This window comes from Heptranchias perlo, chromosome 1 (assembly GCF_035084215.1).
Source record: "Heptranchias perlo isolate sHepPer1 chromosome 1, sHepPer1.hap1, whole genome shotgun sequence".
In the NCBI taxonomy this organism is placed as follows: domain Eukaryota; kingdom Metazoa; phylum Chordata; class Chondrichthyes; order Hexanchiformes; family Hexanchidae; genus Heptranchias; species Heptranchias perlo.
Window position 1 is genome coordinate 50,503,787 of NC_090325.1, and position 13,099 is coordinate 50,516,885.

At 41.2% G+C, this 13,099-nt stretch overlaps 1 protein-coding gene across 3 annotated transcripts in view; it reads left to right on the plus strand.

The window, feature by feature from the left end:
• Window positions 1-13,099, plus strand: part of tln1 (talin 1) — a 241,293-nt gene that overhangs the window by 178,773 nt on the left and 49,421 nt on the right. For all 3 annotated transcript variants that reach the window (XM_067984951.1, XM_067984967.1, XM_067984959.1), the window contains 4 exons: window positions 3,163-3,371; window positions 7,698-7,817; window positions 8,958-9,155; window positions 11,492-11,631. In XM_067984951.1, coding sequence (XP_067841052.1) covers window positions 3,163-3,371; window positions 7,698-7,817; window positions 8,958-9,155; window positions 11,492-11,631 — 667 coding nt within the window. The remainder of the gene's footprint in view (window positions 1-3,162; window positions 3,372-7,697; window positions 7,818-8,957; window positions 9,156-11,491; window positions 11,632-13,099) is intronic.

The window sequence follows — 13,099 nt, forward strand, 5'->3', positions numbered from 1 at the left end:
TAATACTAGAGATCAGTAGCACTTTACACACATTGCTGTATTAAAAAAATACACATTGCAAAATATAAAAAAAAATTGCACAGCTCTGATGTTCCTCACTGTTAGTTTAAAGTAAACCCAGAGGTGACTGGCACTGCTGCCTGCAGTTTTCTACCTTGTGAATTCAGCAATCTGGCCGTTGGTTAAATATTATTTTATGTTCATGATTTCCCAATGGATATCTCCCCTAAGTACCACAGAACAATCAAAATTTTATGTCCCTTGCAGATGACCCAGTTTACAATGATGTTTTGCGTCCAGAATCAAATGTAATATGACTTTGTAAATACAGCTCCCATATAACAAACCTATTACCCACTTACAGTTAACCAAATAGCAGTGTCATACATGTGAAACGTTAGTAATTCTTCTGTTGAAGATAGGCTTGTTAACTTGTACAGTTTACAGACTGTTTATCGACTTTGCACCTGTACAGCCACCATATGCTGATCTCGTTTTTGGCATTTATTTATTTAGCAGTTGCCCAAAATGACATTGATGTGAAGTTTATGAGCTACAGCTGCAAACGTTTTCATTGTCATATTTTTTGAAAATGCAACTCTGCTTCGTATGAAACCCTCAGATTTCAACTTCTGTAATCTATTACTTTTAACCATGATTGACCAACAAAAATAAGAAAACTGCTTCTCGATGGCTCAGCTAGTTAAGATGGTGAGTAGGTGAGCAACAGACTCTAGGAAGGTCTTTGGTTCAGTTCCCCCTCTACTGCTGGCTGAATTCAGGTGGGGCTGTAGTTGTGGACATTACAGTTGGCCTCGGCATCTCTGGTTATGGAGGGAATAAATCACTCAGGATTTTTGTTCCTAATTGCTAGCCAGTGACCCCTGCTGCAAGTTTACGCATGAGCATTGAATGAAGGCAGGATTTGGCATGGCTGTGATTCTCTTTATTCCCTCCCTTATAGCATACTCTCTTCCCCGCACAGACACAGTTCAGAGTCCAGCATTCTAGTTTTTGTAGCTTCCTAACTGTAGCTATAATTTATAAGAATCTATATTTAAAAACATCCATTAGATAAATTTAAAACAGAAATAGACAGTTTCCTAGAAGTAAAGGGAATTAGGGGTTATGGGGAGCGGGCAGGAAATTGGACATGAAGCTGAGTTCGGATCGGTCAATGCCCTGTGGGTGGCGGAGAGGGCCCAGGGGCTATGTGGCCGGGTCCTGCTCCGACTTGTGTTCTTTAGATTTGTGGTTGGGATCAGATCAGCCATGATCTTATTGAATGGCGGAGCAGGCTCGAGGGGCCGATTGGCCTACTCCTGCTCCAATTTCTTATGTTCTTATGTTCTTATGTTCTTATGTTACTTGAGGCTAAAATGGACTAATAGTTTATACTAATGTGACTGCTTCACTCTATTGAGGTTGTCTTAACAGATGCTCAGAATGTACCAAAGAATAAATGCATTAACTTTAGTCAGTTTCTCATCCCTAAGCCATTTGGTTAGGGTGTCGCCATCTCCATTTATTACTTTTAAAAAAAAATTCTTGCCACCTGGTTATCCATAAACTGACATTTCTGTCAGATTGGGATATCCTGCACTACTACTTAGCCCTTCCAGCTGTGAGAGGAAGTCTGAGGGTAAGCCTCTGCAGGGGATACATTTATTACATGTCATCTTTGGTCCTTTGACTTCCTTTCCACAAGTCTTGTTTTTGCTCATGCCAAAAAAAAGTGGAGAAGTTTTATTAACTGACGGTCCCAAGAAAAATAACCTTTGTGTTGGTGCATCCTCCAGCTGAACAGATGTTTAGGCACCCAACTAAATTCATTAATGATGGCAGCTACTGATGTAAGCATATTGCCCCAGCTGTAACAATATGTGGAACTCCCAGGATTGCTTTGCTTGCTGTTTATAAACCGGAAAAAGCTGCCCAAACTTGTCTGACAGGAAATTGAATTTAATGACATTTTCCTGTCTCATCCTGTTGTAGGAAACTTTAGTAGTCTAAGATACACAAAACCCACTATAGAAATACAAGAAAACTTTTAAAAAAGAATAGCTGAGATTAACTGAACTATTAGTTGTAGAGTCAGAGGATGTTTGAATGATACGATTTCAGTTTATAGAAAAAGATGGAAAACTCCATCCATGGCTCAATGAATAAACATATTGCATAATGTGTTATTGAGCCACACGGACCAGGAATGTCCTCAAATTTATCTCTGGTCTGTGTAGGTTTACCTAGTCTTTGCCAAGGTAGCAGTTTGCAGGGGAGACGGAGAGGGAAAGGAACCTACAGTTGACGTCGGCATTCCGGGGCAATGGAAAAAATAAAATTGACTAAGATTTCTGCTCCTGGTTGCAATTTAATGAGCCCTGGCTGAAATTGTACCCCAAATTGATTTACTTCTATCAGAAGTGGAGGGTTAAGGGGAGAATATTGTGGAAGTGGGGCAAACAAAAAGGTGCAAGTTGAAGATTGTGTCAGGAATAAATTAACCATTGTCTTAGTTTTATTTAGTTTGTGTGTACGAAAATAACTAAATATTGAACATCAATACTGTAGCTCAAAAGTACTTGAATAGAAATAACCAGATTGTCTTACGAGAGGTTAATCAAATATGAATGGACCTTAACTATTCATGAATAAAGAAATGAAGTGGAGTTACTGATGAACTGTACAATAGAATGAGTTCAGGAAGCTCAGAATTTGGCTTGGCACTTTTAACTGTTGGTCTTTGTGTTTTTCCCCCCTTTTCAGTAAATACATTGAATAAAATAATAAACAGTAAAAATCATAATCTGTTCTAGGATAATACTGCAAGATTTGAGATTTTCATTGACTATGATACCCCCACAATCTATTAGCCGGCTAACACTCCTTGTTTAGACTTACTCATTAAGTTTGGCCACTCGGGTGAGCGTCAGATGACGGCAGGTGCTGTAGAAGTATGCCCAGTATTTTTTGGTAGCTTCAGGAGAAGAGAAAATAAATGTTGCTTGCCAGTGTCTACTTGTTTGAAGTGAGCAATGAGATAGAGATTAATGTTCTTCCTTGTGACACTGACTGGATAATTTGCAAGCACCAAAGTCAGATGAATATTATAAATATTGGAATTTTAAAAAAGATTCTCTCTTATCTCTGTCTGTGTCTCAGGATTGGCTTCCAGAGAAGTAGCTCAAGCCTTAAAAGCCCTGGGCTCAGCTGCACGTGGTGTTGCAGCCAATACTACTGATCCCCAAGCACAAAATGCGATGTTGGAGTGTGCCGGCAATGTTATGGATAAATCAAGTAATCTAATTGAAGAGGCCCGGAAAGCTATGGCAAAGCCAGGTGATCCAGAAAACCAGCAACGGCTGGCGCAGGTTGGTGTGCTTAAGCAGGACTGTCTTTCACTCGTTTTTACCTGTCTTCTTCAATATAACCAGACTAGTGCTGAAACGGTGGGAAAAAAATAGAGGAACTCACATACCAGTGCATTACCAGGTTGGGATTAAGATGTATTGGTGAGGCAGAGTAGAGATGGGTATACTGTGCATCTGGAGCTACTTGATGTGGGGGTGGGGGGGAGGGGCTATTGTCACTGTGGCCATTCTCCAACACTGACATCCCTTACCTTGATCCACAAATAAACATGTTCATCAAATTATAAATTATTGCAACCTTCTGTCCCACTTCCCTTTTGAATAATGTCTGCCTTTACAAAGTTTTTTGGTAATTACATTTGTTATCTAAGGCCATTCCTGATGCACTAATGGTCTGTTTAAATGTGAATTTTTTAAGGTCCAGCTGAATTTTGAAAAAGGCTGGTTATGCTTACCTGTTAGTGGAGTGAAATTCCTTGTTGTAAAGAGTAGGCACAGCCCAGCTGCTGCTGCTTTTTCAGAGAAACAGTTTAGCAGTGCTTTGACTTCACAAGCTTAAAACTGTCACAACTTTGGCTCCTTAAATTTGATTTGAAAAAATTAATCAATTTATCCCAAACATCAGTGAGCATGGTTTCTACAATGAAAGTCACCTCTGGTATACTCGGGTTTAGGATTTGAATCTTGTAAGAGCTGTTACATCACTTCAATAAGTTGGATGTGTCCAATGCTGCCCAAGTGAACAACCTTTATAAGGCTTTATTCATTTGGCGCAGAGAGAAAGCCAACATTTTTCCCCATGTTAATGTACGTTGTACAGCATGTTCATTGTATTTTATGCAGTACATCTGTGGTCCCATTTGTTCTGTATCTTTGGCATAATAATTAAATACTTCTAAAGTTAGACCACAAGAGTTATGCCTGTCTTCTCTATCTAAAGAAATCAAGAACTAAACTTGTTATAGAATTATAGAAATTTATGGCACTGAAGGAGGCGATTTGGCCCATCGTGTCTGTGCTGGCTGAAAAAGAGCTAGCGTGCCTAATCCCACTTTCCAGCACTTAGTCCGTAGCCTTGTAGGTTATAACACTTCAAGTGTATATCCGAGTACTTTTTAAATGAGTTGAGGGTTTCTGCCTCTACTACCCTTTCAGGCAGTGAGATCCAGACCCGTACCATCCTCTGGGTGAAAAAATTTCTCCTCCGCTCCCCTCTAATCCTTCTACCAATTACTTTAAATCTATGCCCCCAGGTTATTGACCTCTCTGCTAAGGGAAATAGGTCCTTCCTGTCCACTCTATGTAGGCCCCTCATAATTTTATGCACCTCAATTAAATCTCCCCATAGCCTCCTCTGTTCCAAAGAAAACAATCCCAGCCTATCCAATCTTTCCTCATAGCTAAAATTCTCCAGTCCTGGCAACATCCTTGTAAATCTTCTCTGTAACCTCTAGTGCAATCACATCTTTCCTGTAATGTGGTAACCAGAACTGTACGCAGTACTCAAGCTGTGGCCTAACTAGTGTTTTATACCATTTTAGTATAACCTCCCTGCTCTTATAATAAAGGAAAGTATTCCGTATGCCTTCTTAACTACCTTACCTACCTATCCTGCTACCTTCAAGCATCTGTGGACGTGCACTCCAAAGTCCCTCTTCTTCTACACCTCTCAGTATCCTCCCATTTATTGTGTATTCCCGTGCATTGTTTGCCCTCCCCAAATGCATTACCTCACACTTCTATCTGATGGAATAGAAATATTCTTGTGCCTCCCCCCCAGCATGGTCGTCATATGATTTCAATGCCCAGCCAACCATGCTGTTTCTTCCTAGCAGAGAAACACAAGTGGGCATCATGTTTACTGAGCCTGAGGGCAAAAATTCAGGTGGAGCATTGATACTTGGGGGCTTAGTGGAAGCCAGCTATGGGGAGTCAAGTAAGTTCCTATTTCCATCAGAATATGATGGGTGTGCTGTTGGGGGCGGGGTGGGGCGGGGGGAGGGGAAGAGAAAGAGGAGAGTGATCTATGTGCGGAACCACAAGAGATGGGTGAGATCCTAAATGAATATTTCACATCGGTATTTACGGTTGAGAAAGGCATGGATGTTAGGGAACTTGGGGAAATAAATAGTGATGTCTTGAGGAGTGTACATATTACAGAGAGGGAGGTGCTGGAAGTCTTAACGCGCATCAAGGTAGATAAATCTCCGGGACCTGATGAAATGTATCCCAGGACGTTATGGGAGGTTAGGGAGGAAATTGCAGGTCCCCTAGCAGAGATATTTGAATCATCGACAGCTACAGGTGAGGTGCCTGAAGATTGGAGGGTAGCAAATGTTGTGCCTTTGTTTAAGAAGGGCGGCAGGGAAAAGCCTGGGAACTACAGACCAGTGAGCCTGACATCTGTAGTGGGTAAGTTGTTAGAGGGTATTCTGAGAGACAGGATCTACAGGCATTTGGAGAGGCAGGGACTGATTAGGAACAGTCAGCATGGTTTTGAGAGGAAAATCATGTCTCACGAATTTGATTGAGTTTTTTTGAAGGGGTAACCAAGAAGATAGATGAGGGCTGTGCAGTAGACGTGGTCTACATGGACTTCAGCAAAGCATTTGACAAGGTACCGCATGGTAGGTTGTTACATAAGGTTAAATCTCATGGGATCCAAGGTGAGGTAGCCAATTGGATACAAAATTGGCTTGACGACAGAAGACAGAGGGTGGTTGTGGAGGGTTGTTTTTCAAACTGGAGGCCTGTGTCCAGCGGTGTGCCTCAGGGATCGGTGCTGGGTCCGCTGTTATTTGTTATTTATATTAATGATTTGGATGAGAATTTAGGAGGCATGGTTAGTAAGTTTGCAGTTGACACCAAGATTGGTGGCATTGTGGACAGTGAAGAAGGTTATCTAGGATTGCAACGGGACCTTGATAAATTGGGCCAGTGGGCCGATGAATGGCAGATGGAGTTTAATTTAGATAAATGTGAGGTGATGCATTTTGGTAGATCGAATCGGGCCAGGACCTACTCCGTTAATGGTAGGGCGTTGGGGAGAGTTATAGAACAAAGAGATCTAGGAGTACAGGTTCATAGCTCCTTGAAAGTGGAGTCACAGGTGGATAGGGTGGTGAAGAAGGCATTCAGCATGCTTGGTTTCATTGGTCAGAACATTGAATACAGGAGTTGGGATGTCTTGTTGAAGTTGTACAGGACATTGGTGAGGCCACACTTGGAATACTGTGTACAGTTCTGGTCACCCTATTATAGAAAGGATATTATTAAACGAGAAAGAGTGCAGAAAAGATTTACTAGGATGCTACCGGGACTTGATGGTTTGACTTATAGGGAGAGGTTGGATAGACTGGGACTTTTTTCCCTGGAGAGTAGGAGGTTAAGGGGTGATCTTATAGAAGTCTATAAAATAATGAGGGGCATAGATAAGGTAGATAGTCAAAATCTTTTCCCAAAGGTAGGGGAGTCTATGACGAGGGGGCATAGATTTAAGGTGAGAGGGGAGAGATACAAAAGGGTCCAGAGGGGCAATTTTTTCACTCAAAGGGTGGTGAGTGTCTGGAACGAGCTGCCAGAGGCAGTAGTAGAGGCGGGTACAATTTTGTCTTTTAAGAAGCATTTGGACAGTTACATGGGTAAGATGGGTATAGAGGGATATGGGCCAAGTGCAGGCAATTGGGACTAGCTTAGTGGTATAAACTGGGCGACATGGACATGTTGGGCCGAAGGGCCTGTTTCCATGTTGTAACTTCTATGATTCTATGATGCATTAAATGATGCCTGATCAAGAATTCCATGTGGAAGTAACTTAGTATATTGGAATTTTTTGCTTAGATTATAATTGTGGACAAATACATTTTGACTGGAATCAGTTATAACTTTGATCCCTTAAAGATTCAACGGTTTCTGTGAGCAGAGACCTTCGTTTGAACCCGAAGGCAGCTTATGGTGCATTGGTGCTCCCATGGTCAGGGGATGGTTTGCATGTATGATTCTTCAGACAGGTCCTTTTATATAAGGAATGAGGTAAGACTGGAGGGTGGGTCATTCCAGACTGTTCCTTTGTACTACTTGGCACAAGTCTCACCCTGAAGCAGATCATCTACCTACCATCTTGGCCTTAAATAGTGTGTGGTTGAAACTGGCCTAAACTTGACTATAAAAGTTTTAGGAACTTTGTTAGATTTTAGCCTGAATTCTAGATTTATTCCAAAACAATATTAGGCATCACACTAAGATATTTGAATACAGTCTGTCATATTATTGTTACTGAAATAATTGGTGATATAAACTGTGTCACATCCACTTTTCTTCCCACAGGTGGCAAAGGCTGTATCAAATGCTCTAAACAGATGCGTGAATTGTTTGCCAGGCCAAAGAGATGTTGATGCAGCTTTAAGAACTGTCGGAGAGGCCAGCAAAAGACTACTTGCAAGCTCAGTAAGTAACAGAGATAACTTGTAAATTAAGGATAGTGATCCACAGTTAGATAGCATTTTAAATGTATCTATATTAGAGGGGTTGACCAAGAGAGAAGGCAGTTTCAGATCAGAGAGATAGAAACCTAAGATGTTATGAACTTGCTTCAGTGAAATGTCATTTGGCCTGTTGAGGCAATTTTTGCGTGTTACATTGAGATCTCTATGAAGTTGGTCAACTATTTGAAGTCTGTTTCAAGGGATAGGGCCTACGGCACTCTTGTAACATTGATTCTCATGTACAGGTCATAGATTTTTTTTTTAGATATCTAGGCTTGGAAAGTAGGATGTAAACAACCTTGGGCTAAAATCTAAAAGCCCTTTCAGACTTTTAGGGCTAAATTTTCTGTCCATTCATAATGGATGGTAAATCTAACCATCAATCTTTTAGAATTGACCTTAACTGCAATGTTTTGTTCCGATTAAATAAGAGGATTGGCAAGTAAAATCAAAACCCATTTCTCACAACTGATTTAAAATTTACTTTATTCTAAAACTATGCATCACGTTTAAAAAAAAAAAAAAAAAAATCTACCATGGGATTGTCCACTTATTATAATTAACCTGAGAATTGTGCATGGTTTAGACTATTTTTGAGACTGGTATCCAGGTGTACTGGTGCTCCATTGTGTACGATCAAATGATATGTTGTCAGGTCATGCTCCTAAATCCCCACACAGCCATTCTCTGTTCTCTCAGCCAGGGATTGGGGGGAAAAATGGCATCTTTCTGCACTGGAGATGAGACAGCCCAAGCCATTTTTTGCATGACTAGAAGAATCTAGTTATGATTCTGCATTAGTAGAAACCTAGAAGCGGGAATTTTCTCCGACTAAGTTTTGGCGTGAAGGGATCTAAAAGGGGAGAAAAACAGTGTGCTTCGTAAAATCCTAATCACTTATGCATACGTAATGTAGAAAAATTTTCTACATGTGATGTCAAAGGTGATTCTGTATTGTAACCCCATGTGTGTGTAATGTTTTGTCCTGTGCTCAGCACAAATTGGTGTTTGGAACACACTGAATTTGAAAAAGTCTTGTTGCTTTTGTATGTTTCACGTTGAAAGAGTTTTATTATGTAATAAATATTTCCTGAATTTTTAGTTCCCACCAAGTTCCAAGAGTTTTCAAGAGGCTCAAGGCCAGTTAAATGAGGCAGCAGTTGGTCTGAATCAATCTGCCAATGAGTTGGTGCAATCATCTCGTGGAACTACACAAGATCTGGCCAAGGCTTCTGGCAAATTTGGCAAAGACTTCAATGAATTCCTACAGGCTGGTGTTGAAATGGCCGGACAGTCCAAGGTAAGAAAATTGTTGGGCAATGGAACAAAATATAAAACAATTTCTAGTGTGGCGGGCTAAAACTTTCAAAGAAATGTAATTTTAAAATTTCAAAACAGCACCTATTCTGATAAATTAGACTTGCTTTGGTATGTTATGCAATTTTATAATACTTTTGTGTTGAAATGCTGTGTGTTGGGTCTAGTAGCATTTCACTCCCAATGAGGCTCAAGTTCAAAACCCAGGTTCATGTACTTGGGATGGGGGAGGGAGGTGGATTTTGACTATTCTCATTATGATAGCTGTCAGGTGATTCATGGAGATTCTAAAACTATGCATCACGTTTCATGGAGATTCTACTTAGAATCTTAGATATTACAGCGCAGAATGGGCCATTGACACTTTTGCTGGTGCTAGCTTTTCAACTCGATCTATCTATTCTAAAGTCTGTTCCCCATATAACTTTTTATATTTTTCCTTTTCAAATACTTAAACAATTTCTTTCTACATTGTCATAGTGTCAATAGCTACTTGTGAAAAAGTATTCGATTTTCTAATGACCCCCTGTTTGGTAACATTTCTTCTAATTCCCCTTCATTTTTTATTTTGGTGATCTTAAGTTTATGCTCCTTGTTTCTTATTTGCCGACCAGTGGAAACAACCTTTTACACTTCAATTAGTTCCCCACAGTCTTTGCTGTTCCCGTTTTTTTTAAAAAAGCCCCAATTTTTGAGCTGTTCTTCCACTTAAACATGGTATTATTATGAAGATTTGTGCAGTTGTTGGGTGTTGGGTTTGTTACTAACACCTAACGACGCCACAAATTAAATTAGTCTATATTTCACCTTCCACATTGAGGTTGAGCCAAGCTGACACTTAATCAGTATGGCCCTTGACTGTACAGACCAGAAAAGTCCCAGTTTCAATCTCCAGTCTGATGAGTTAGCTGAGCTTAGTAGAGGAAGCAGCATGGACCAATGCAACTAGCCTGAGCACCCCTTGCTAGGGGAAATCAGCCAAGATTCCTGCTCCTGGTCGCTGCCCATTGAGGCCTTTACATGGGTGCACATGTGAATATCATAAGAACATAAGAAATAGGAACAGGAGTAGGCCATATAGCCCCTTGCGCCTGCTCCACCATTCAATAAGATCATGGCTGATCTTCTACCTCAACTCCGCTTTCCCACCCTGTCCCCATATCCTTTGATTCCCTTAGTGTCCAAAAATCTATTGATCTCAGTCTTGTATATACTCAATGACAACATCCACAGCCCTCTGGGATAGAGAATTCCAAAGATTCACAGCCCTCTGAGTGAAGAAATTTTTCCTCATCTCTGTCCTAAGTGGCCGACCCCCTTATCTTGAGACTATGCCCCCTAGTCCTAGACTCTCCAGCCAGGGTAAACAGCCTCTCAGCATCTACCCCGTCAAGCCCTCTAAGAACTTTGTTTCAATGAGATCACCTCTTATGCTTCTAAACTCCAGAGAATATAGGCCCATTCTACTCAATCTCTCCTCATAGGACAGCCCTCTCACCCAGGAATCAATCTAGTGAATTTTCGTTGCATCCCCCCCTAAGGCAAGAATATCCTTCCTTAGGTATGGAGACCAAAACTGTACACTGTTCTCCAGGTGTGGACTCACCAGAGCTCTATATAATTGCTGCAAGACCCTCTTTACTCTTATATACCAATCCCCTTGTAATAAAGGCTAACATGCCAGTTGCCTCCCTAATTGCTTGCTGTACCTGCATGTTAACTTTTTTGTGATTTGTGTACAAGGACACCCAAATCCCTCTGCCTACCAACATTTCTTGGTCTCTCACCTTTTAAAAAATATTCTGTTTTTCTAATCTTCCTACTCAAGTGGATAATGTCACATTTCCCCACATTATACTCCATCTGCTACCTTCTCGCCCACTATTTAACCTGCCTGTATTCCTTTGCAGCCTCTCCGCATTCTCTTCACAGCTTACTTTCCTACCTAGCTTTGTATCAGGTAGAACGTGACCAAGCTCTCTTCTCCCCCCACCCCCCCCACCCTTCCCCAACCACCACCAGCATTCACTGACTAGACTCACATGTGAAGAAAGGCTGCTTGGGTGAGGTGCCCAGTGGAATGCTGGCACCAACGTGACTAATGGCAACTTTCCAAGCTGCTGGGAGGTGACCATTGTCTATAGAACCATACCTTAATAAAGGGTCAATGCTTTCAGGTGAGGAGGGGAGAAAATCGACAAGAGAGCAAAATTGTAAATATTTTTCAGAGGCTGTTCAGGTTCATTATTTTAAAACTCAGCAAGCAGATTTATATGGTATTTTACTTTTGGTTTTCACTTAATCTTTGTACCTCCATAGGATAAAGAAGACCAGGTTCAGGTGATTGGAAACCTGAAGAGCATTTCAATGGCATCCAGCAAACTGCTGCTAGCAGCCAAAGCTCTCTCTGCTGATCCAACAGCTCCCAACATCAAGAATCAACTTGCAGCAGCTGCACGGTGAGCATGAAAATGAGTAATTGCATATTATGTCTTGCGTTTTGCTTCCTTAAATGGACAAATCTCTGCAACCAAATGCCTTCACTTGCCATGTTTCTTTTGCACTAATCTTACATGGTAATAGTCTTGTGTAAGCAACTATGGAACTGTCAAAGCAGATAATGCTAAAACTGCAGAAGTTGGAATAAACATAGAAACTGCTGGAAATGCAGAGAAGGTTGAACATCAATTGTCAAGTCTCATTTGTTTTCAGGCAAACTGGTTTTGAGAAGAGGAAATGGCTTGTTTCCATGAGAATAAAATAGAACAGCAGTTCATTGCAGCAGATTATTAATATGCCACAAAAGAAAACATTGCTAGCAGTGTCTCTACTTTATAACTGTGGTTAAAGAGGCACAACCTTTGCATCCTATCCAAACCATAATTCATACCTTTGAGATCTACTATTCTCTGTGAATACCTTGCATAGAGCCCTGAGTGCAAAGTGCCCCAAATAAGTTCAGAGATTAGAATTTTTTCCTCCATGGAAAAAAATTTGCTCTCTCGCCAATTTTCTCCCCTCCTCTCCTGAAGAACCTCCATTTCCCCCCCCCCCCCCCCCAAAAAAAACAAAATTACTGATTTGGGATCAGTTGACGCCTTCAAAGTGAACTTGATCGATATCTGAGTAGGCAGATTGAGGATAATGGAGACATGAATCGCATTGTTTTGTTTAGTTCTTCTAATCATAGCGGAAGGAAGCGAGTGTTCTGTAAAATAGGAATGAACAACTGGTGGTAGGGGAGTCAGTAATGGAATAAAACACATATGGACTCTGGATGTTTATCATTTTGGACTTACTTTCTAATGAACATGCTACTCTGAATCCATACTTTTGTCACCTCCAGGCACATACTTTCAACACTTGCCTCCTGTCCTCCATAACCATTGATTCAGATCAGCATGCCATGTGTTCTCACCTGCATTATGTCCTGCACTCGCATCAACCCCTATCCTTGTTTAGCTCCAGTGGCTCATTGTCTCAACAAATTTGTTTCAGGATCTAATCCTTGGCATCAAATCCCTCCGTGGTCTCACCCCACCCTAATTCAGTGATCTCCTCCAGCTGTACACCCTCAGACATATTCTCTGCTTCTCAAACATCTGCTTATTCTTCCTTCCTTGTTTCTTCTGCTCCAGCACCATCAGCAGCCTCTCTTTCAGTACTATACCTCTGACCTCTGGAACCCCCATCTTCTGCTTTACCCCCATCTTCTGCTTTACCCCCATCTTCTGCTTTACCCCCATCTTCTGCTTTACCCCCATCTTCTGCTTTACCCCCATCTTCTGCTTTACCCCCATCTTCTGCTTTACCCCCATCTTCTGCTTTACCCCCATCTTCTGCTTTACCCCCATCTTCTGCTTTACCCCCATCTTCTGCTTTACCCCCATCTTCTGCTTTACCCCCATCTTCTGCTTTACCCCCATC